The sequence below is a fragment of the Elgaria multicarinata genome, chromosome 3 (genome assembly GCF_023053635.1).
Source record: "Elgaria multicarinata webbii isolate HBS135686 ecotype San Diego chromosome 3, rElgMul1.1.pri, whole genome shotgun sequence".
Lineage (NCBI taxonomy): Eukaryota > Metazoa > Chordata > Lepidosauria > Squamata > Anguidae > Elgaria > Elgaria multicarinata.
In genome coordinates, this window is record NC_086173.1 from 95,165,257 (window position 1) to 95,190,734 (window position 25,478).

The window sequence follows — 25,478 nt, forward strand, 5'->3', positions numbered from 1 at the left end:
TTCAAAATTGTCCATAAAGATGCAGATGGATTTGATACATCAGTTCCCATTTGGCCAAAGTGTTAGAAATAAGTAGATAATCGTGGTAGGACACCAAACATAAATACCCTATTTCTTCAATTCTAAGACACACTTTTCCCCCCATATAAACATCTCTAAAAACAGGGTGCGTCTTAGAATCGCGGGTGTGTCTTAGTTTTTTTTTTCTGTTGGTGGTACTGAAATTAGTGTGCGCCTTACAATCGATGGCATCTTACAATCGAAGAAATACGGTAAATTTTTATTTCTGGTTCATAGAGCATTTTCTCTACACAATTACTGGATATTTTCTCTACACAATTACTGGTATACATGAGGCCAAAGATGGCTTGTACAAGCCTAACAAGGTTGTAAAAGAAAAAATTATGTTGTCACATAGGGTTTGGGTCCCTTTTGAAGTGTAACCCTGTGAACCCATTCATTGGTTTACATTTATTTCTGGTTCTACATTACTGCAGATGAAAGCAAACTAAATATGATCCTGGAGGAAATCCAGCAACGTGTATCAGTCCAAGTCTCATTTTCCCTTAAACCTTTTATTACTGCGTTGTACAGTGAAATTCTCTGTTTGACTCCACTGAGAGTTTTGAACACAACCCTAAAAATGATCTGGTTTTAAATTCTCTAATCAGGAAGGATGGTTTTCTAACTGCTTGGCCACAACACGTTTTATAGTGAGGTCTTAGAATTCACAAGACTGTAATAAATCCTGAGGGACTTCAAAACTAGGGAGTGGGTGAAAACAACAATTTCACTGGGAAAAAGTGAATGTACGATCCAAGGATTGTTCTGACTGGGGGCGGAGAAAGTCCTTGGCCACTCCCTTTGGGTAATTTTAGCTACTAAAGCTACCCAAAAGCCTTCTCCGGAATTGTATTCTAATACAGTCTTCAAACCACTTCACTGCAGAGAAAAAGTAAATGGAATCAACAGCTCCCAATGCCCAATGGTGCACGTTTCACTGCTTACGAGGTGAGCCTTATCATAGCATTTCTCTGATGGTGCATATCTGAACTGGCTCATGTGCAAACCTGCCTGGAGTGGCTTTGCCTCCTCTTTTGTAGAAAGCAAGTTTTGTCATGTTTCTAACAGCACAAATTAGCAATCGGCAGCTGCAGGATATAGTTCATTACCTTGTTAGAAAGAGAAAGAGAAGCCTCTCCCTAGAGGCAGGCTGGTCCCGTGTGCTGAAGTAAGAGTAGATCTGAAGAGCAAACAATACAAGCCAGAAGACCATGAAGAGGACAGGGACCACCAGCTGGTTCCAAAGAGACATTCCCAGGGCCAGGAGGCCATACACTTCAACCACCTGGACAAGGCAAACAAAGAAAAAATGATGCCTGTTTCTTTTCAAAATCTAAGTATTAGCAGTAAATATTCAACGCATCCTTAACTCAAAAGGATTAGTGGTGAACCAACTGCGGTGGCCTATCAGAACCTAATCACAAACCGACAAACGCCTACTATCTTTTATACATTCTTGCTGACAAGTCACTTGCAAACATTTTTTAAAAAGCAAGTGTCACAAAACTGAGTCACCACTTCCTCCTCCTTGCACTTTTTTGTTGCTACTGCTTAATTAATGGTGCAGAGAACAGTATGTGTGTGTGTGTGTGTGTGTGTGTGTGTGTGTGTGTACATGGTGTGTGAATGCATCTTTTAAGAGTTAAGGCACTTTACTGACCCCTAAATAATAATAAGCACTTCTCCCTTTCTGCAGTACAGTAGTCTGTGTTAGGTCATGTTCTCCCGGCATATTTGCTATTAGGCCAGGAAAGAACCCAACACCTTTGAACTCTGCAATGCTCTCTGAGCAGTCGTAGATGAGTCTGGAGCAATATGGGGTGGGAAAGCAAGGGGAGATCAAAATGTCACCTAAAACAGCAAAGGGAAATGTAAGCCATTAGCTTTTCACAAAAGCTTCTGCGGCTTGCAGTTCAGTCAAGGCAATGCTGACGGCAGAATAGCCTGATTGGTGTTTTGAGAGTTCTTTGGGGGAACTGTGGATCTACCTTTTGCAAACTTCCAAGAGCACCAAAAAAGTATTCAACTGAAATCGTGGCACGGTTGTTTTGGAGAAGGGGAAGTTTAAGAACTACTTTACAGGTAACACTGGAAGTTACAGGATATGCATCTTTTCAAGGGCTCTTTGCACTCTGCAGCTAGTGCTGGGAGGCAGACACGTACTTTGTGAATCCAACTGTTACTTCTGCTCTGGAAAGTTTTAAATAGACTTTATTGTAAGGCACTTGCTGCTTCCTTAGGGTTGCTTCCCCGATGGAGAGACAGATAAGTACACACTGCCATCAGCAAATGGGAAACAACAGGGGAAAGTTCATTAGACAAGACTGATGGAAACTAGCTTGCCCCTGGAAATGGGGTGTGCAGCCAGTTTTGCCTATACTCTTCACCCCAGAGTTGTGATTTCAGAATTGCAGGGCTCTGGAGACATGGCTGCAAAGCAGGATGTGCTAGTTTAAATTCTATTTTGGAACGTTTTTTTCATCTGGCATAAAAAACCCTCCCGATAACAATGTCACTTCCAAGTCCCAGAAATAAACTTATGAGCCAAATATTGATTTACAGTGAATGAATTTGAACTGAGCAAAGGCAACCAATCATATAAGTGAGATCAACTGGGATAGAAACTCAGAAAATCATTGTTAAGCCAATTTAGGGCAATCTACGGCAAGACAAGTGCCGGTCTGGGAATATATACGATAACTATCCTGGACTTCAGTGTCGTGTTTGGGATTTTATTTTACTTTAGCATAAGGCCAGTTTCATTTTGACCGGTATATACATATTCTTATTTCAGGAGAAATAAGGTTCTGATTACAACATATTATTAGTAAAGGTTGTTATTCCCTAACCCTAAATTACAGTGGATTAGAATCTTAACACAAAGCCAGTTCGGAGCTATAATTATGTTCTGATTGCAGGCAGATTTCCTGAAAAGTAATTCATGGGGGGAAATTAACTTAGTGGCAATTATGTTCTCTTAGAACACCATTCCAGTCTCTCTAGCCTACATTACACACTGCTATTCTTAACCACAGTATTTTTTTATTATCATCTCTATTATCGAAACAGCAGGTTGTAAATATTGTCCAGATTGTTCAGATATCCCCAAGAAGTTAATGCCACTGGATGAAATCTAACATAGTTTTTCTGCTGATGGAACTGCTTCCATCAGTGGAATCAGGAGGGTGACAATTTTCTCTTCCCCCCCTCCCAACTGCATGCTTTCAATATCTGCTCTGGAGGGTTGGGGGATCCTCTGGAGCAGATTTATGGGGAGCACACAGGGAGGAATAAAGAGGGAGACAGCCCTGCTATGCAAATAGAGTTCTGCTCACACAGCATTGGCTTCTGCCCATTATGTGCACAGGAAGTTAGCAGAACAGACGTATGAGCATGGTCCCTTAAGGACAATGCACCTGAACTTCTTTTCCTCCTAGATGTTGCGAAACTATGGCACTGCTTAATGGGCAATAAGTTTTCATACACAGATGTAATTGGAAAGCCAACTTATTTTACTGCATTTACATTAATTAGTACTAAGGCAATCTAAACCATTAACATACAACATCCTGGTCCCAACAAGAACTTCTGGGGAGGCCCTTTTTGGGTGACACATCTGTTTCACGAGATACATTGTAACTGAATAGCCACCAGTAGCACAGCCTTCTCTGTGGTAGCACAGAGTCTCTCCCCACGCTGCCTGTGTCTATCTTTTCTTAGGTTTTGGAGGCAAATCACACTGTTTTAATTTCTTTAGGCATTTAGAACCTGTTATAGGAGTAAAGCTGAAATTATATTTGGAGCTCCTGCTGCTGTTAGTTTTAAAAAACAGTTGTTGTTGTTGTTGTTGTTGTTGTTATAATTATTACATTTATATCCTGCCTTTTTTCCTCTCTAAGGAACCCAAGGCGGCATACATAATCTTCCTCCTCTCTATTTTATCCTCACAATAACAACCCTGTGAGGTAGGTTGGGCTGAGAGTCTGTTATATTGTAGTTATATTGTACTCCAAGTTTAAAAAACAGTTAGGTTCTACTGTTTATACCATTATTATGTGTGTATGTGTTTCTATGAACCACCTTGAATAAGCTTTGTAGCAAGGCACGATGTACATTTTGATATTTATTTATTTATTGTTTGTTTATTTATTACATTTATATCCCGCCTTTTTTCTTCCAAGGAATCTAAGGTGGCGTACATAATTCTCTTCCTTTCCATTTTATCCTCACAACAACAACAACCCTGTGAGGTAGGCTGGGCTGAAAGTCTGTGACTGGCCCAGAGTCACCCAGCAAGCTTCCAATTCTCAGTCCGACACGCTAACTACTACACCACACTGGCTCTACACAAGTTAAACACAGTAAATCAATGCAAGGGCTCTATTAGAGGTGCTATAGAACGTGTTTCCCCCCAAAAAAACTCCATTTTCTGTAGGGGAGGGGGAAGGTCCACAGTCTGTGCCCAAAACATTTGTCATAATCTTGAATAACAAAGAGAAAACAGTAGCAGGTTTACACACTTCCATGGAGTCATCTATGAATGCTGAATGAAAGCTGGTTAACACTATTGTAGGAGGCTCAAAATACAGAAGGCTTTCTACTTATCCAGCAGCCACTGCAATTATCAAAGAGAGCCAGCATGGTGTAATGGCTGGCTGGGGATGATGGGAGTTGCAGTCGTACACATCTAACAGGCACTAGTTTGGGGGAAGGCTGGGCTACAGAGGTAGATTTAAGACCGAGCAGACTGAGGTGAAAATCCCAATTCAGATCCAAAGTCACTGGTGACTTTGGGTCAGTCATTCTCATCAATCTACCCTACCTCACAGGGCTGTTGTGAAGATTTAAAAAAAGATGGGGGAGAACCATGTACATTGCCTTCAGAGCCACAGGGGAAGGGAAGGATAAAAATAATAATGAAATAAATTCACTCCCTAATTGCAATAACAGCTCTGAAACCTGCCAACATACTTTGGATCCATGCTGCTCCTTTACGCATAGAGGCATTGAGGATGTAATCAGGATATGTCTATGGAGCATAGGACAAAATGAAAATATGTAGCCATACACTGTATATGATCCCTTTGGATGCAACTACCATGCCTGCATAACTAGGGTTTCTGTTCTCAGCAGGCTGCTTGAAGACTTACAAGTCCACATTTGGCTGCTTTTTATTAAGGCCCTTGCCCTTCCTACCTTCCTGGCCTTGTCTGGTAAGAGCCTGCCTGCAGCATAAAGAGACAACTCAATACAACAAAAAAGTAACACGTAGCATTTATACAGCAGGGTTGTGGGTTGGTTGGTTTTTTAAAGTATTCAGACAACTTTATATACATTATCTTAGCACCTTTGTAAGGCAGGCCAGTATTATTATCCTCCCCATAGGGGCTGAGGCAGGGAGGTCATCTTGTGAGTTTGTGGTTACACTGAGAACTGAAATTAGGCCTTTCCAGCCCTCAGCCCAGATGCTTAGCTTCTGTGCTCAGAAAGCAGAGAGGAAAAGTATACATGCATGAATGCTGGGCAGGTGCCCATCTCAGGGCAATCTTCCATGCAGAATCCCTTAGAATGTGTCTTCCCTAACGATGTCATAAGAGTCACAGGCAGAGGATTGAAGTTTCTCCTACTAGAACTGGGGTGGGCAACTTGTGGCCCTCCAGATGTTTTGGCCTAGAACTCCCACGATCTCTCACCAATGGCTATGCTGGCTAGGGCTAATGGGAGTTTTAGGCCAAAACATTTGGAGGGTCACAAGACGCTCACTGCTGGACTAGAATTTACACCATCTCGTTACAGTAAATGCAGTAATATTAAAAATGCAAAACTACGTTACGCTTTTGCCACATCCTTCACCATTAGTTCCCATATCTAACATTTAATTTGTATTAATAATCCTTTAGATATTTGGCATGGGTCATTCTTCACAATGAAACACGCTTGATTTCCCCTGTCCATTTCACCTCCTGCCTCCACCCCTAACAAATGCACATGCATAAAACTGGATAGCAAGTTTGCTATTAAAAAGAGAACAGACCATCTTGTTAATTAACAAGCTGATGGTTATTTATAAACCTTCAGTTCTATAGCTACATTTGAGACTGCAGAAGTGTAATTAGCTATTTCAGTGATTCATTAACTTCACAATTTTGGATATGTAATATTTTTGGATCCTGAGGATTCATTCCATACACACAAAAAGGAAGAAATGGTTAGGAACAGCAAGCCAGCTTCAGATTTAACATACTGCAATTGCTGTTAAAACGTGGCATTGTTTTTAGATAATTTTCACAGCAGAGAAAGCAGTGTATGTGGTGAGGGTGATAGGAATTGTGGGCACTGAGGTTTCTACTAGTTCACTGGATCGGGCAAAAGTGAAATCCAGAGCAGTTTTCTCACCATTCAACAATGTATCCTTCCAATATATAAAGCCAAAAATGGAATTGTATGTAACTGCAGTGCAGTGAGTAGTTATGGAAATTAGCCTTTTTAGGCTGGGCCCTCACTTGCATTTCATCACTTGAAAACACAAAATCAAACACAGCCAGAAGTTTCTTAGCAATCACATCACTTCCAGCACAATGTTTCTGAATCAAGAACATTTATTATTTCAACAGCAAGCCATCAAGTGTTGAGTAACTGATGGGGAAAACTTAAGTCCTTAAGGGAGCTTGGAATTGTATGCTACTGCAGTACAGTTAGTAGTTATCAAGTTTAGCCAAGCTAAAACTAAGGGCACAGTCCTATCTGGGTGCCTGTCAGCCTCTGAACACAGAGGCTGACAGGCGTCCGATGCAGAGCATGAGGAAAGCAAAGGTGATCTTCACCTCCGTGCTTCTTCCACTCTGTATTTTTGCTAGATGGGTGCTTTTGCCCATCTAGCTAGGGCTCTGCGGAATGAAAGGGAAGGAGGCCGAGGAGGGCTGGGGATAACTCATATCTCCACTTCCCCATTCCCCCACTCCTCCCAGCCTCAGAACCACCCCTTTTGCCTCCTCTCCAAGGCTGCTGGTGTGGTTCTCTCCATGTTAGCTGTGAGGGGGAGGGGAGCCTGGACTTCTCAGTCTGAGTTCGGAGCGCTGTCTCTGAACTCAGATCCAGGAATCTGAATTTTCCTATGCCCCCCCATCTGAAATGCTTTCTAGGGGGCCTAGGATTGCTCCCTAAATTAACTTAAATTAGTTAAATTCCAAAACTGAGATTACTTTATTAAGCCAACCCTTTGAGTTGGCCTAATAAAGGTATGACACTAATATGGATTTTGTTTTTTTCCTTATGGCCAACTACCTTTACCGTCATAATTAGTAATATGTTCATTGAAATTTTATTTATTTATTTATTTAAAATATTTCTTAGCTGCCTTTCAGGGCAAAAGCCCTCCCAAGGCAGCTTATGACAATACATAAAACAGTACAAACACTAAAAGCAATCAAAGCACAGACAGTAAAATATCAGTTAAAAACAATAAAAGCTAACAACAAAAATTAACAGTAAAAACATCAAGAACAACAAGGGCAGTAGTAGCAAAACAGTATTCATTTATGAGAAGGCCATTGTAAAATAAAATGTTTTTAAGGCCTTCTTAAAACAAGGATGGTTTTTCTATGTTGAATTAGAATTAGTATCGAGCACACCCAGCTTGGGTTTTTTTCTATGTACAGGTTTTTCTACATTGAATGAGAATCAGTATCAACACACCCAGTTTCTAATTCTGAACACTGAAGGGAACAGGAGCTACCAGAATGCCAACCAGAAGAACCAATTTGCCTTTAAATCTGCTGACAAACCTACCAAGGCAGGACATGAGGTAATACTTGGCTGTCACTCTTGAGCAGTGGCTGTCTATTATCACCTGCCCCAGCTCACTGGCCAGTTAGTCGATTTAAAGGGGCACAAACCAGAAGCACCCTAAAGATTATCATTAGGGAGAGGGCCTTCTCAGTGGTGGCTCCCCAATTGTGGAATGATCTTCCCGATGAGGCTCACCTGGCACTAACATGGTTATCTTTTTGGCGCCAGGTCAACACTTTTCTCTTCTCCCAGGCTTTTAACAGCATTTAACAGCATATGCTGAGTTTTTAACTGACCCGAGAATAGTTGTTTTAAATGGATATTGTTGTTTTTTATACTTTTGGTGGTTTTAAATTTTGTATATGTTTTTAATGGTCATTGTTTTTAACTTTTGTAAACTGCCCAGAGAGCTTCGGCTATGTGGCTGTATATAAATGTAATAAAATAAATAAATAAATTTCTGTTCATTCGCCAACAATTTCTCTTTAGGTTTTTCTAAAAATTTCCAGAGACTTATCTCAGAAAACATTGCTGGGGTTTCTCCTTATATATTCTTATCTAAAGCGTTACAGGCAGTGTTGACTTATATCCAAAACATGAATGTGGGAAGGGTAGATAATTTGCACTTACCACATCACTACATTTTATGGAAACACACTCAGACATACCAATAATATCAGTTAATACTTTCATCGTACACCTTACCTGGACAAGTTCTCTATATGCAGACTTTGCTAGATTGTATGGTACCAGAAGATTGGAGGCCAAAAAGTAGAGAACTTCCAAGCCAGTGAAAATCATTGCAAATTTGTTGATGATGACAATCGTTTCCAGAGGGACCAGGCAAAGCCGTGCCAGCAGAGGGAGCATGTGAGCAGAGAAGAGCCAGATCTGTTTGGTTTTCATGACACAGGAGCAAAGGGTGCATACCACAAGTTGACCTGGATATGACACACAACACGGTATAGTAAAATCCTTTCACTTTAAAAATACAGACTGTATATTAACATAGCTCCCTTCCCCCTCCCCCTGAAAACTCACATCTAGAATTTAGCCTGAAATATGAAATGAATAATACATCTGTTATTTTGATTAAATGCATTGTTCTTCTCATACAGCAATGGCAAGTTCACCAACAGCAAAATTATAATTAGAGTTCTTTTTATAAATTATGCCCAATTGTTTAATTCAGATTTTTAAAAGCTGTGTACATAAAACTGAGCACAGTTGCTATGAAAGCATTGTTCAGCTAGTCAACCTACTTTTAATGAAAGCAAAATGGAAGTTGTGGCATGCTGTGAAAATATGTGAGGACCATAACAAAAATATAACCCTAGGTAGTGACTCGAAGGGCTTCCCTACACATTACACTTTAGAGTCTTTACGATCTGCTGTGCAACAGGGCAATCCTAAGGATGTTTCCCCAGAAACCTCTAGGTCCAATAACTTCACAATTCTCATATCTAAGCAAGAGATATATATTACTAAACTAGTTAAGACAACCATGTTAACACTTGTTGGGATTGTATACATGCACAAACACTAGCATAAGATAAAAAATTAAGCAGGTACTTGACTTCTACTGTATTCACAATATTGCAACCCATTTTGACAATAAGTAGTATTGTTCTGAGTTGCTACAACACCCCTTTTAATGTTCCATGTATATTGATTCATTTGGTCTGCAATCTCCATCTTGAGAATGAGTTTATAAACTGGAGAACCAACAGCCACAATATCTGGCCTCATTTTTGTTGGACTTCTCTGTTTCTTCTCCCATCCCCTGCTTTCTGCACCACCTAACCTGATAAAGGAGCTCTGGAGAACCTGCACACTACTTTGTGGCATTTTCACTGGTCCTAACAGAGGTACTGCTCAATGTTGGATATTTTTGCTCATGCACCAGCACATCTATGGGGTTGTTTCATAGGTGGACAGAAGCCATTTTTTAGGGGCGGGGAGTATACATACTGCTGAAGCTGTTACTTCGTCTAATATGGAAAGAACCTTGGCCACTAGTTACCTACATATACTGGTTCACTTCAAAATCTGCAGATTTTAACTTATTATATAATTATGCTAGGCTATTCCTATCTGTATCAACTTTCTTTAAAAGCAATTAGATGACATCCCCATTTGTTCTTCTGCTGAAATTCTCTTTGAATTATTTTTTAAAAATTCCAAACTGAGGATAGGAGGATAACTTTCCAAGTGCCCATTATGTTTGGACAAATTGGTGAAACCCACTCCCCTTTTCAGGTTAAACAGTTCGCAATCTAAAATGCAGACTCTTTATTTCACAGAAGTGGTAAAAGGCCTCATCAGTGGAGATATTCACTTAGAAGGTAATCTCTTTTTGAAAGGGCTAGATGACGTGGCTTCTCCCTCATCTCTAAAACCTTGTTATTTTTTCCTATTGTGATCGGAAACCACGTGTAGCAACACATTACAGCTGTCTTAGAGCATTACACAATAAGCCTTTTAAGGGCATCAAATTCTTATGTCCATGTCATCAGTGACATGAGAATACCAAGCTGCTCATACTTGCTCCTCCCATGCATGCTGACTGTGCAAGTCTTCCCTCCCTGTAGTGGTAATCCTTGCCATTCAGTGGTGCCTACAGAGTGTTAGTACTCAAACCCATTCTTCAATTTCATAAAGAAAAAGAGCATGCCACCTCATTGCTAGGCATCAGTTGAATACTGGCTGAATGTTAAAGCAAATCCATGCTTACCGCTTCAGCCAAGTGCACAATTTAGATCTCTGAAGTACAGACCTTTGCTGCTCCCTACCCATTTATAACTAAACAGAATACAGAATAAAATCCACACAACACAAATGACAAAACTGAGCATGAGAATGAATAATGCAAGGCAGAGGAAGGATCTGAGTGAGATATTTAGCACCTTCTTGACTAATTTCCCCCTCCTGTTGCTCAATTTCATATATTTTCCCTTTACAGGTTTCCAATTTTAGGTACAACTGCAAGAAATGCATCTAAATTTAAAAACCAAGGTAGTCTTCAAAAACTAAACAAAACACAGTTATCTTATTGGTAATTGAACTGGAAAAGCTCCCCCCCCCCCCCCACACACAGTAAGTTCAGACTTTGGATAGAAATTTGAAATAGAAATGCTTAAAATGGTAAGTCCCCACATCACTTCAGAAAATAGTAGTATATACAATCAAATATAAAATCAAGTCTTCTCCCCCTACTCCTTTCAAGCAACATTATGCTACTTTTATATACAGTTCTATCTGCTTAAGTTTTTATACTGGAGATTTTTTCCACTGATTGTATATTTGGTTTCGATGTGTTGTAAAGCTGTCCTGATTTATTTATTTATTATTATTATTTTTTGAAGGGTGGGATATAAATATCTTCCGAAAGAAAAATAAAATCTATTCTGGTTGCAGATATTAAAGACCTATAGAACAGATACAAGCCATTGCAATAAATGTTACACTAACATTCCTTCTAGTGAGGGCAGCCTCTATATGACACAGGTGTGTAGAAAGAAAGTGTCTGGACATATATAGTTGCTCATGCATTACGGCTCTTCATACTACAATTCAATTATTCCCTTATTCTGTCTTTGTGTAACCTCTTCCCCTCATATGCTTTAATGTGATTTTAGATTGCAGGATATTGCAATATCCTCTGGCAGGATATTGTTGCTGTTTTATTTGTACATACTGTACAGCACCAAGTGCATTGTTGGTGCTATATAAATAAATATTATTAATAATAGTAATAATACAACCTCCCTTCCACATTCAGTGACAGCATGAGGAGCAGTTTCTGGCAACTATGCAGATGATATGAAGTGTCTCATTCCTTACGAACAAGAACCCTGGATCAGTGAGACTTCCTGGTCTCAAGGGAGGGTCCTACACATGTACCGATGTAGACAAACAGGGTCCTCTCTCACTAATGCCATACAGATGTCCACCAGGTATGCTGGCATTGGGCGTGAGAAGAGGGGAAATAGCCATGAACACATAAAGACCCCAAATAGACACCTGAAATTCTCTCTAAGAAGTTCAAATAACTTATGCAATTTAACCTGCATATTTTATTTATTTAAAATTATTTTAGGCCAGTTTTAAAAACTTTATTGTATTGGAAGAACCTGTATCTTGCTGCTGAGGTAATATTTTTGGCATACAGATATTGGGTTCGCACAACACAATAACCCACAATCAAAGTTGAGAGTGGGTTGTCATTGAACTGTGAGTTGTTGTGTTCTCTGAACCCAGCTGTGTTAACAAATCATGGTTTGTTAATCATGGACAACCCATGAAGAGAACATGCAGTTGTTTATGGTTAACAAATCATGGTGATACAACAATCCTCAGTTCAACAACAACCCATGGTTCAATGACAATCCACACTCAACCTTGAGTGTGGGTTATCATCTTATGTGAACCAAGTCAGAGTGTTGGGAAGAGGAAAAGCATGATCCTGAAAAGTATTTTCCCCCTTTTATGAGCATTTATGGATTTAGCATAATCCATAACTTTAATGTAGTATGCCAGACTCCAAAACAAACCCAAATGTGAAGGCCAATATATTCTTTTTTTATAAACATTGCAACAGTAATATAGCTGAGATATTTTATTTATTTATTTACAATATTTATATACTACTCCCCATTGAAAATTTCGGAGTGGTGCACAAGATAAAATAAAATAAAAACAGAATAAAACACTTTCAAATAGATTTTAAAAGAAGCAAAATGTACAGATATAAGACACGTAGAAGCAATAGACACCCACCCACCCACAAATATAAAGATCATGTCAAATACTTAAAACAATACCCAAATATAATGAGGAGACCACTGGAGGAAAAGGATATCTTGTGAAAGTTAGATGTGGAATGATCCATGATGAAGTCTCTCAAGTACATTGCCTGCTTGGTAACTTGAAAAACATATGCACTCATTGAACTGGAAAATATGGATTCTTGCTCTTAGATGTGGCACTTAAAGCAATGCAAGAAATTTGGACAACACTTCAAAGCCCTGCTCTAAGGTAGAAAGCTCTCTACAGGCACACTTGAGATCTCATTGCCTTCTATAGTACAGATGGACCAATGGTTACAATAACAACTTTTTCACCTTGCTAGAAGGTTCCTCCATCCACCCTACCCTCAAGAATCATTGACCACATACTGGGATTGTTTTCATTGATCTCCTCATTCCAAAATAGTCCTAACAAACCACCGGCTACTATCAAAGAAACCACTTAAAATGAGTAAGTTCTGTATATGCTACTGCGAAGCATAGCTTCAAAACTCCTATAAGTCCTTTAAGTAGTCCAAGAGCTACAAGGCACATTCCTACTAAACTACGGTTTATTAAGCTGAGACCATTATTGTCTTACGTAGCCCGAAGTCTAGACTACTTGCAGCACTAATCTCTTCTGCATCCTTAAACAAGTCAAAATCAGTAAATAATAATAATGATAATTTGTAAATGTGCACTGACCAGTAATTTTACTTATGAGTGCTAAAAGATTACCTTAAAGCAAGTGAATGCATATTCTGGACTTCTGTTATCTAGCTCAATGAATTTTTATTTCAAAAGAAGACAAAAAATTTCCAGAAAAAAGATTAGAACTACAGTAATTGACTGCTACAGGATCAAACCAGAACAAACCCAGAAACACAGGACTTTGTAGAATAAAACCCAAACAGTCAAGAATACACATTTTCTTCTGTATTATGATATGGTGACTCTACTCACATGCTGGGATACTGAATATGATTTGAAGCATTCCTAAATGTCTATAAATAAACAATACATCAGATCAATAATTGTAATAAGGAATGGAAGAAATAATCATGACTCTTACAGAGGAATAAAAGAACATTTCCCCCCATTGCTTTATTATTTCCAGACATTTTACATCTCTAGTCTTTCTATAAACTTATTACATAGTTTTTAGAAAACAATGTGGTGGGGAGTAAAGGCTGGGTAACTATATATAAAGACACTGTTTTAAGTTCCAAAAGATTATTGGATTATTATATATAATAATCCAAAACCGTTTAATTTTTCTAAAAAAAAATGTAAGAACTCCCCCTCCCCCAAAATGGTCCTTGAAAAATAACATTCCCTCCCCTCCCGGAATTTTTCAGTTTTTTTCTGGCTCTTCACATCCTTATATCGAAACTCAGACACTCTGGATTGTTTAGAGTTTAAACAAACCAGAGTTAACCTACAATTTGTTGTTGGATTAACCTTGGGTTGTTTCACCTCTAAGCAATCCAGAGCGTTTGGGTTAGAATATCACACTAACAATTTATGAACGGGGCAACAGTAGGCAGTTAATTGAAAGCAGAAGTATGAGTGTGCCAGAGGCAACGTGCTTGCTTGTCCCGCTAGATTTCAGCAATTGCTGGGTTCATTAACCCACGATTGCCATTAAATGTAAACCAGGTCACAGAGAAGTGAAATTATGCCAGCTGTCTTCCTACTGTAAAGTTTACCAGATACTCCAGTCTCACCTAAGCAACTACCATCTCCCTGAAACACTGCAGAGAGTTCCAAGGGCCACCAATTTACTGTTCAACTTTTGTTGTTGTTGTTGTTGTTGTTATTTTTATTTTGCATACTCCGTTTCCTCTCATATATCACCTGTTGCAGAGTGAATTGTGGAATTCATGGCATGTGCTTGTAGTTGAGATGGATTGCACATGTCAATATTTAAAGTAACTTCACAACCATGCCATATGCTGACACACACAAGAGGCTGGAAAGCTTAAGAATTAGCTTTGCTTAAAAGGGGCCATGGCCACGAAACACTTTATGCCAGAACTTATGGCTTAATGAACTAGGATGTGAATGAGCACTGTCGCTACTGCATGTAGCCTGTTTCGTCCTCTGAGTCAAATCGCTAACTAACCATTTGTCAGTGATGTTGGCACTTGTTATCCATAGAAAAGAAAGAAAGGAAACCAGAAAAGAAAAAGAAACTCAGGTGGGGAGACGGACATCCTGAACAAACTAACAACAGAGTATTTCTCTGCACAAGTCTTCATCCACTGACCTATTACTATGAATGCTGGGAATTTGAATTTTTAAACACTTAGTTCATCCACTTTGGAACAGAAGCCATCCATTTTACTTGCTAAGTCCTTGCAATGAACTGTGATGCTTAGGCACTGAATCATAGCTGAGGGACAGCTTGCATTGCTTCCAGTGTATCATTTACAGGAATGAGAAAAGTACAACCATATTAAAATGAAAGGCTCCCATATGTACCAGCCAGGACCCTAAGGTCATCCACAGGAGTCCTTCTCCGTGAGCCCCTGCCAAAGGAAGTGAGGCAGGTGGCTACCAGGAGGAGGGCCTTCTCTGCTGTGGCACCCCGGCTGTGGAATAAGCTCCCTAAGGAGGTTCGCTTGGCACCTACATTATATGCCTTTAGACGCCAGGTGAAGACCTTTTTATTCTCCCGGCATTTTAACAGTCTATAAATAAATTTTAACTCAGTGTTTTAAATTTGTAATTTTGCATTGCTGTTGTTTTTATCTGGTTGAGCTTTTATATTGTATTTTATATTATGGTTTTATACTGTTGTTTTATACTTTGAACGTTTTTAATTTTTGTGAATCGCCCAGAGAACTCCGGCTATTGGGCGGTATAGAAATGTAATAAATCTATATAAATAAAAATGAAAAAGACCGTTCGTTACTGTCGTTATATCTCCGAAAGTTCTTCACCGATTGCTTTGAAATTTTGACACAGCGTTGCGTTCGAATACGCGAGCGTTGTTATGTAACTATGTTCTCTATGGGGTCAAAGGTTTGTCTTAAAATCGAAGAAATAGGCCTCCTCAAAACCAGTCCTGCTGATCATTGTGACATCACCAACCAGTAGGCCAATTCGCTGCCTCTGCCTCCTCTCCTATTTGCATGTACTCTTGCAATTGGCTGAGTGAATATAGATGTCACACCTGTGACAGTTACACGTTCTGAAGAAAGGTAACTGCCAGGAGTTTCCAGTAACCTCATCACCGTAAAAACATGCTTTTATATCTCCGAAAGTTCTTCACCAATTGCTTTGAAATTTTGACACAGCGTTGCGTTCGAATACGCAAGCGTTGTTATGTAACTATGTTCTCTATGGGGTCAAAGGTTTGTCTTAAAATCGAAGAAATAGGCCTCCTCAAAACCAGTCCTGCTGATCATTGTGACATCACCAACCAGTAGGCCAATCCACTGCCTCTGCCTCCTCTCCTATTTGCATGTTCTCTCCTATTTGCTCTTATAGGTCATTGTGACATCGCCAACCAGTAGGCCAATCCACTGCCTCTGCCTTCTCTCCTATTTGCATGTTCTCTCCTATTTGCTCTTATAGGTCATTGTGACATCGCCAACCAGTAGGCCAATCCACTGCCTCTGCCTCCTCTCCTATTTGCATGTTCTCTCACAATTGGCTGAGTGAATATAGATGTCACACCTGTGACAGTTACACGTTCTGAAGAAAGGTAACTGCCAGGAGTTTCCACTAACCTCCTCACCATAAAAATATCCTTTTTAAAAAACCAAACAGTAGGCCAATCCACTGCCTCTGCCTCCTCTCCTATTGCATGTTCTCTCACAAAACTTTGCAATGGCACGCAGCTTGCAGTAAAAAAATTACTGAGCAACGTCATAGAAGGAACAATCTTGACAGGACCTTTCAAAGGTGAAGATGTCCTCATTCCTTGCATTCCTATGATTCCAACAGATATGCCATTTCAGTTTAAGAGATTGCAATTCCCAATTCGATTGGCGTTTGCAATCACCATCAACAAAGCTCAGGGCCAATCTTTAGAATTGTGCGGTTTAGATCTAGACACAGATTGCTTCTCACATGGACAATTATATGTTGCGTGTTCTAGAGTCGGCAAACCAGACAATCTCTATATCTACACAGACAATGGAACAACTAAAAATATTGTATATCCACAAGCATTGTGAAATTAAACATATTAGAAACATCCACTTTGTCTTTTCTTTCTTTTCAATTTAACCAGACTGAGCCACAGCAATGCGTGGCAGGGTACAGCTAGTAAATAAATAAATAAATAAATAAATAGTTTCTGTTGTCTCATTCAGGGAAAAATAAGCTAACATCCCAAGTTTTAGGTTAACTGTAAACATTTGTTTGACGTGGAAGTTTTGTGGGAGCTAATAGGGCTCCAGAGAGAGGAGAGGCTGCTCTGCTTCATGTACTGAACTGGTCATTAATGCAGAATGATAGCCCTAATCCAGGTTCGTGAGCATATCTCCTTCTACCTAATCCACCCATTCCCATAAAATCGGTTTAAGATGTTAAAACATGTTCCCTTTTAAGGGAAAAAACACAAGCTTAGTAACCAAGATGTGTGTGTGTGCGCGCATGTGCATACACACACACACACACACACGATCAGGAAATTTGTCCATTGTACAATAGCTGAGAACTGTTGCACTCTTGAGCAGCTTCCTGCTTAACTAGCCCCGGACCTCAACAGTCTACTGCTATAATAGTCCTTGTAGGATTTAGGATTGGGCCTAGATGAAGAGGAGGAGATGCTCACCTGGACCTGGATGGACATGGAGTAGCGGGTGGTACATTTACTCATTTTCACCTATCATTATGAAAATTCACACACTGAACATGTGACAGGGGCCGCATGGACTCACCACAGACATATGTGAAGAATAGTAACAGTGTGGTACAGTAGTGGGAGTGTCGGATTGGGACTTAGGAGATCGAGTTTCTAGTCCCCACCTGGCCAGGAAGGTCAGTGGGTGGCTTTGGGCCAAGCACTGACTCTCAGCCTAACCTATCCCACAGGGCTGTTGTGAGGATAAAATGGAGAGAAGGACCATGCAAGACGACTTGAGCTCCTTGCAAGAGAGGGAAAAGGCAGGGTATAAATGTAATAATAAATTAATAAATAAATCCCTAACATGGTATATAGACATGAGCACACATATCCATCAGTGTACAGAAACATATACCAATTGTACAGAAATGGGCAGATTTATAGTGATGGATATGGACATCAGAGCTACCTTTGTCCTGAACACAGTGGGATTTGAGCAGCCTAACCATGTATAGGATTTCAATCCTCTTGCATATATAAATGGTGATACAAATGCACGAGTCCTAAGATACATGATTAGAAATATATTTCATTAACTCTTTAGCATGCAGCTCCCTTCCTAGCTCTTCTTTATTCCATTGCAAGTGTTGTGGAGGGGAAACTGATCCGGACCAGGACCACAATGCATAGGGAGGGGAGACTTAATCCTTCCTTCCCAGCTGTGACTCTCCTAAATCATGCCAACTTGTGAGCTTTTATTATCAGTAACTGCTGCACTGCGGGGGCGGGGCGAGGCAGAAAGTGGAGAAGAAGAAGGAAGTGGATTGGCTTCATTAAAATTAGGATAAACAATCTAAGCCCAATTTGAACATTCAACCCTTGCATCGCTGCCTCTCCCCAACATGTTGCCATGTCCCCAACACCCTGGACTTGCCATTTTTGGCATGTTGGATCAGGGAGCTGTGAAGCAGGGAACCTGTTGTACCTCTCATTGTGTGGTGATTGTCAATTGCACGGTGTATTCTGAAAGATTTAGGCATTTATGTTTTGCATTAATATAAAATTAAATGAACTTGATTTTAAAAACTCCATGTAGAAACTACTTGATAGATTCCAGCTGGACATCAGGAAAAACTTCCTGATTGTTAGAGTAGTACCACAATGGAACCAATTACCTAGGGAGGTCGTGGGCTCTCCCACCCTAGAGGCATTCAAGAGGCAGCTAGACAGCCATCTGTCAGGGATGCTTTAAGGTGGATTCCTGCATTGAGCAGGGGGTTGGACTTGATGGCCTTATAGGCCCCTTCCAACTCTACTATTCTATGATTCTATGACAACTTATCTCATCCTGTCACACACACAGGCTCTGGGCAGGTGAGACTTTAGCATGAAAATAGTGGGATATAATTAAGTGTTTATTAAATTTATAAAAGATAAGACTGGATGCATTTTAAATCATTCTTTTCAAGGTGAGAGGCTCAATTTGGCTACCTGTCAAACAGAGACTGGGAAAGAGTTACTGAGCTAGCAGAATTGTTGCAAGATTAAACCTAAATAGTGTTTTGTCTGTATTTTAAAATGCCAAGTAAATCAGCGGCTTCCCTCCTTACTAAAAAACTTTACTAGAGAGTGCTTATGTGAAGGGTTAAACCTAACTGTAAAACAGAAGCAGAGTGAAAGTACAGAAATAAAACAAAAGGGAAATAAACAGGAATTTCAAAATTACAAAGGGTACCTTGTTTTTGTTTTCATAATCACGGAAATAGTGGGTGCTGCAAAATTAGTCCAGAAAGCAAGATAGCAAGCCAGAAGTGACACTTTCTTGCCGTATTAGAACAGTCATCCCTAAAATAAGTTTTCAGATCTCCTTTCTCAAAAACCACAACCCATCAACAACCCCATTCATCCACACAAAAAGCTAAGAAGGTGAGATTTCTTATTGAAGACTGACTGACCTGTTTAAAAAGTTATTACCAGAAAAGCAAAATGATTCCCAGGCAGACTGGCTGTAACTTACTGGCTGTAAGGGGCACCAAGAATTTTAAGTCTTCAAAAACCAGTCAAAGCCACAAGCACCACTGTGGAAAAAAGCACCTCCAGACCAGTCCTGAGTACATCATCAACTGCTTTGCACACCCTAGCCAGTAAATGCTTTGGGCCAGCATACATTTATATTTTCTTTAAACAACAGTATAGTTTATGGGTTATTTTATAGTTTTAGAAAACACTAGGAGCATTTAGTAGCACAAAAACCAGCAGAAGTCATCACCTCATTTAATCAGCTAGTATTCAAGAAGCAGCACACAAGTCCTATACATGCATCAACCTCATGCAAGACACTCACATGTAGCTGCAGCAGCATGGCCACTCTCCTGGCCCTGCTTCTGAAGTCATGCTCGTGGGCTTGCTTTGACCTCTCATGTTGAGCATAGAGGTCTGAATAGGAAGTTGTGTTTGTGAGCATTAGCTTGCACATTGGGGCACGACGCAATCCAGAACCTGATAAAGCTTCTGGAACTAGCCTAGGAGCCCAATGTTGGGGGCGAGGCCGGGAATGTTGCCCCACTCCTGCACTGACACATAAGTGCCCTACTGAGTAATGCATGCACCGTGATCCAACAATTTAAGCCCAGTTCAAATGAAATAGGAAGTCATGGGTGACTCCTGGATTCTGAGGCTCTACAACTTCTTCTCCTCTTTCACACACACTGGACAAGGAAATTGGAAGTTTTTGGTTCAACCTTTCAACAATCCACAGTTCCACGTTACATCTGAATTCATGGAACTGCAGTTTGTTTAAATTCTAGTTAGCGAATAAACTAGGATATGAAACTATAATTTGATCCAGGTTTGTTCTCACTAACCAGAGTATAAACAAAATACAGCTCTTCCTGTGTTGTCACAAACAAGTATGGGGGAGTACATCAGGCTGAAGTTTGAGCAAGCGGGAAGTCTGTGATTTCCCATTATATCTGAACTGAGCCTTTGTGTCAACATAGTAGAACGTTCATTTGTAGTTATATATATTTGTCTGTGTATACCTATATCTCCTGTAAGAAATTATAGCTTGTAATGGATCATCGGCACAATCTGGCTCCCTTAGGACAGCCACTTGGCTCCTCAGTTGCCAACCCAACTAAGAGGGGAACCGAGAGGTTTTGAAGAGGACTGTAGCAGTGGCCATAGAACTCGCCAGCAGCCAATTTGGAAGGTAACAACGTTTCCATTCCTTCTTTAAGCTGTCCCTCCGGTTTCTAACAAAAAGGAAAGGAAAACAAACCCAGAGTCTAATGGCTGAAAAGGGCCTAAAGACAATTTCCTGCCCTAAAGCTGGAGCCTTCATGTACTATAAACTCTACGGCTTAATCCACATAACCCAGATCATAGTGTAGCACAAGTAAAAAACAAGACTGACCAAGGAACACCATTCCCAAGAAGACATAGAACAAATAGCTCCCAACAGCTGAAGCAAGTGAGCCCAAATTCCAGCTTGGTCTATGAAACTGTATAAATCCTTGCTACAAATTTTGTTTTCTAATGCTACAAATATAACACGCAGTTGAACAGATCTGAGGATGCTTCAGATGATGTGAAATGAATTTTATTAATATCTAAGATTTGTTTATTTGTATATATTCCTCAAGGCCATCACAAAACAAACATTTAACAAAAGATACTAGAGATCAATACAAAGAAAACATAGTTACATAAAAGCACAAACCCAGATCATATAGAATAAACTTAATAGATCTACAAAGCAAAGAACATGGTAGCTGATGGAAGATGTTGATCTTTGGGCAAACTCACCTATTAAGGCGGTCATAAAACGATTCATGGAAAGAGGCTCTAAGTACATAGGCCCTTCATAGCCGGACTCCAGTTCACTCCTCACATAATCCCTGAAGAACATAATGAAGTACATATTAAGACACGTTTATAGATGGATATAGTTAAGAATGTAACTATTTATAAGACAGCAAAAACTGAGCATATTGCAAACACTGAGCAGTAGGAAGTAGCTGATTTATTAACATTATACAGCGATTCTTATGGGCTATTCTTTCGATACCTTGATATATTGCATTCTATAAAACAATAATTCTATAGTGCTTGGCCAAAAGTCACATGACGTTTTCCCTTCTGGATGTATAGAGAAAGCTGTACAACAGGGGTAGGCAACTGCAGGGATCCAGGGACTATTTTTGCCCTTTGCCTAGGCACTCTTGTGGGGTGGCAAAAAAACCCCACCACAGCATGTTTCTTTTTTAAATGGCTCTGTTTTAAAGGGTTTTAGAAACTGTTTTATGAATCATGCTCTTTTCCTGTTTTAGAGTCTGGAACAAAAACACTTGAAGCGATTACTGCACCTCCAAGCACAGAAGTTTTCACTGGTGTAAAGAATCCAACCCAAGTACCAAATCATGACAGTGCTGCAACCACAAACAAAGTACAAAAAAGGATTGTACACAACCAAACTCAAGGCTGTTCAGCTAACTACTGCAGATAGGCTTGATTCTGTTGGTAACTGTACTTTTATGAATTAGAATCTGACAAATAATCAAGGGGGGCAGTTTCTTGAAGTGAAATACATTTTGTTCTTTTTACACTGAGCCAGTCATGCCTAAAAGATTGTTTAGTAAAAACTAACTTGCTGGATTTGGGGCAATCCAAGTTCAAACATCAACTGTCTTTATTGGAAGCCCTTGGACACACCTGCTTGCTCAGCCTCAATTCTCCTCTCTGTAAAATGAGAGTAAAAGCTCAGAAGATTGATCACTAAGGACTGAAAGGACTCTGCACAGCTGCTGACCAATCCTGCACAAGGTTACTTAGAATATGGTTTGCGGGACTTACTTCTTGATTAAGAATATTTAAGCATGCACTTTTATTGTGCAAACTGTTGTCTCTCCCTTGCTTTACACTTTTCTACAACTGGGCAGGATCTACACCACTGCTTTATAACCATTTACAATGGTATTGACCACTGTTGGGGCCCAAAACACATTCTTTATACTATCCTGCTTGGTGTAGATCTGGCCATACAACAATCCCCTTTTGTTTGTTGCAAAGACAAATGAGATAGATTGAAAGGCACACCGGGACTGTTATAAGAGGGGTAAGGGAATCAGCACAATTAATATAATTGCATGTTATATTTTCAGATTTCCCCAAGAGCAAACAAATCCTACTGATTTCTCATTTCATTCAGTGAAGCCATGCAGAGCTGGCAATGGAAAACAAAACTGCATTGTGGAAGATACTGAAGCCTAACCCCATTCCTCCCAACTCCTCCAGAAGTCTGTGGTTAAATATGACACAAAGCTTGGCTTTTCCTGCCGATCAACTAAAAACTCTACCAAGGGCAGGTTGCAGGTAATGACAGCCCATGCGTTAAACAACCCATGAGCTGTTGGGGATGAGCGGGTGAGAGCAGGCATGTTGTCTCCTGCCCCTTTTGATTAACAACCTATGATTGGTGTTTGTAGATTGGTGTGACATGCGAAGCTGCACCAATGGGTTGTTTAGGAGCTAAACAATCCAGTGGTTAATCCAACAACAAACAATGGGCTACTACTGGATTGTTTAGTTGCTAAACAACCCCATCAATCGGAGTTCACATGTCATGCTCAATAGCCTAAGAAGGAGCCCCATTGTAGGTTGTTCATTAAAAGTGAAAGTGTTGGGGACACAGGAGGCAGCAGGCTCTCTCACCTGCCCGTGCATAATAAGCCATGGGTTGGTTATACCATGGGTTGACATTATGTCCAAGCCTGCAATCTCAATAAGTGACTAAGTGCCAAGTTCCATGCTATGTATAGTTCCACGATACTTCTCGCTGATGGGTCTGTCCCTCCCCCCATGCCCAAAGGAAAGCTTCCTCAGGAGGCTGGAATCCTCAGCAGAGAAGCAGTAGGTAAGTGTCGCTTTGCCCTTCCCATACCAGCTGCCACTGTACCCCTAAGTTGCTTGCCTCCCTATGGGGCAATAGTATGGGGCTCTGAAATATTTCCCTCTGTGGGTGGACGTTAACTCTAGGAGGTGCTTTGGATGCAATAAAATAACTGACAAGGAAAGAGCTAACCACAGCCTCTGTTGAACCCCTTCGCTGTTTAAGATCACAGCATCCCATAAAAATGCATTTTTGAGCCTGCATGTATGCATCCTTGTTCATGCAAAAGTCTCTGCATGCTAACAAAAGTACATTGTATTCAACAGAACACACGGTGCTTCTCCAGTTGCATGACATCATTCGGCTGAGATTTAGATGACCAGCCTTCTCTATTCAAAGCACTTAACCACACAACCCCTCTCTAGTTTTCACATGATTACTGGAATCTTAGATCTAGACATCACATTATCTGTAATAATGCAACAGCAAGCATGTATTTCTCCACACAGTAGAACCATAATATATCTGTCAGAAAGACCAGGGAGGAGAAAACAACGAGCCAGAGTGCAGACAGGAAGTGAGAACCTCACAGTCAATCATTGAGGTCTTATTATTATTATTATTATTTATTTATATAGCACCATCAATGTACATGGTGCTGTACAGATTATACACAGTAAATAGCAAGACCCTGCCGCATAGGCTTACATTCTAATAAAGTTGTAGTAAACAGTAAGGAGGGAAAGAGAATGCAAACAGGCACAGGGAAGTGTAAACAGGCACTGGGTAGGGTGAAGCTAAACAGTATAGAGTCAGAACAAACTCAACATTTAAAAGCTATAGGGAAAAGAAAAGTTTTTAGCTGAATTTTAAAAGCTGTGATTGAGTTGGTAGTTCTCAAGTGTTCTGGAAGAGCGTTCCAGGCGTAAGGGGCAGCAGAAGAAAAAGGACGAAGCCGAGTAAGGGAAGTGGAGGTCCTTGGGCAGGCGAGAAGCATGGCATCAGAGGAGCGGAGAGCACGAGCGGGGGAATAGTGTGAGATGAGAGAGGAGAGATAGGCAGGAGCTAGACCGTGAAAAGCTTTGAAGGTCAGCCTTCCCCATCCTGGGGTTCTTCATATGTTTTGGATGACAACTCCCAGCATTCCTGACCATGGGCCATGCTGGCGGGGACTGATGGGAGTTTAAGTCCAAAATATCTGGAGGGCACTAGTTAGGGAAAGGTAGTCTTTTATGGCCAGTGGGACTGCCTGAGCTTGGTATCTTGAAATAGCTGGCAATGAGAAGGCAGACAAGAACACTTGGTCATACCCTCTCCCAAAGTGGTGAGGGTTTTTTTTTATAAGTCGGTCCTCTGCACCTTGCATAAAGCATAAAACAAAGCCCCTGTTCAGATGACACGCTAAGCCATGGTGGTTAAGCATTTTGGGCTAAGCATTATGACTTAGCGTGTCGTGAACCATGGCTTAGCGTGTCGTGTGAACCATTCCTAACCATGGTGACTACATAACCACGGTTTAAACACATTCATTGCTGCAAAAGGGTTAGCGGCCTAACCATGGCTTAACATGTCGTCTGAACAGGCCCAAAGGATGCTTAATTGGTCTTAGGAGAACATTCATAACCCCGTGCAATGGGCCAGGATAAATCAAGTCTTACAGTCGCGATTCCCAAGACATATTTACTTTAATAATCATTGTAACAAGAATGTACATGAAGCACTTTTAAAACCTAAATGCATCATATAAAATGCTACGTATTTTCAAAAATCTTCTTCCCTGTAGTTAAATTGCAGATTTGAGCCAAGCTTTCAAGGAAAGCCACTAAGGATCTTTTCAGTACAGTAGCAGCTAAAATGCAGTAATAATTAGCTAAGTAATAGCCTTGCTTATTAAATTGCTATTAAGGTGCACTGGAAGAAAAACATGGATTTCATACTGTACAGCTTGCTTTAGGAGCATTTGTTTTATCTTGTGATGGCAAACAGGTTGCTGACTAGCATCATAGGGGAAGAGTGGTAGTGGGGAATAGGTTATTATGAAAAAGAAGAATGAGCAAGAATTAAACGCATCCAGAGTTAAGAGTATTTGGGCACAATCCCGTCCTTTGCATGTACACAGCTAGGAGGAGGAGGAGGCATTGCCAAGCTC

General features: G+C 40.3%; 1 protein-coding gene across 1 annotated transcript in view; it reads right to left on the bottom strand.

The window, feature by feature from the left end:
• The window catches only part of RNF145 (ring finger protein 145), an 80,225-nt gene that overhangs the window by 11,639 nt on the left and 43,108 nt on the right, over positions 1-25,478 (bottom strand). The window contains exons 4-6 of the mRNA XM_063120933.1: positions 21,247-21,338; positions 8,557-8,792; positions 1,173-1,348 (exon numbers count right to left, since the gene is read on the bottom strand). Coding sequence (XP_062977003.1) covers positions 1,173-1,348; positions 8,557-8,792; positions 21,247-21,338 — 504 coding nt within the window. The remainder of the gene's footprint in view (positions 1-1,172; positions 1,349-8,556; positions 8,793-21,246; positions 21,339-25,478) is intronic.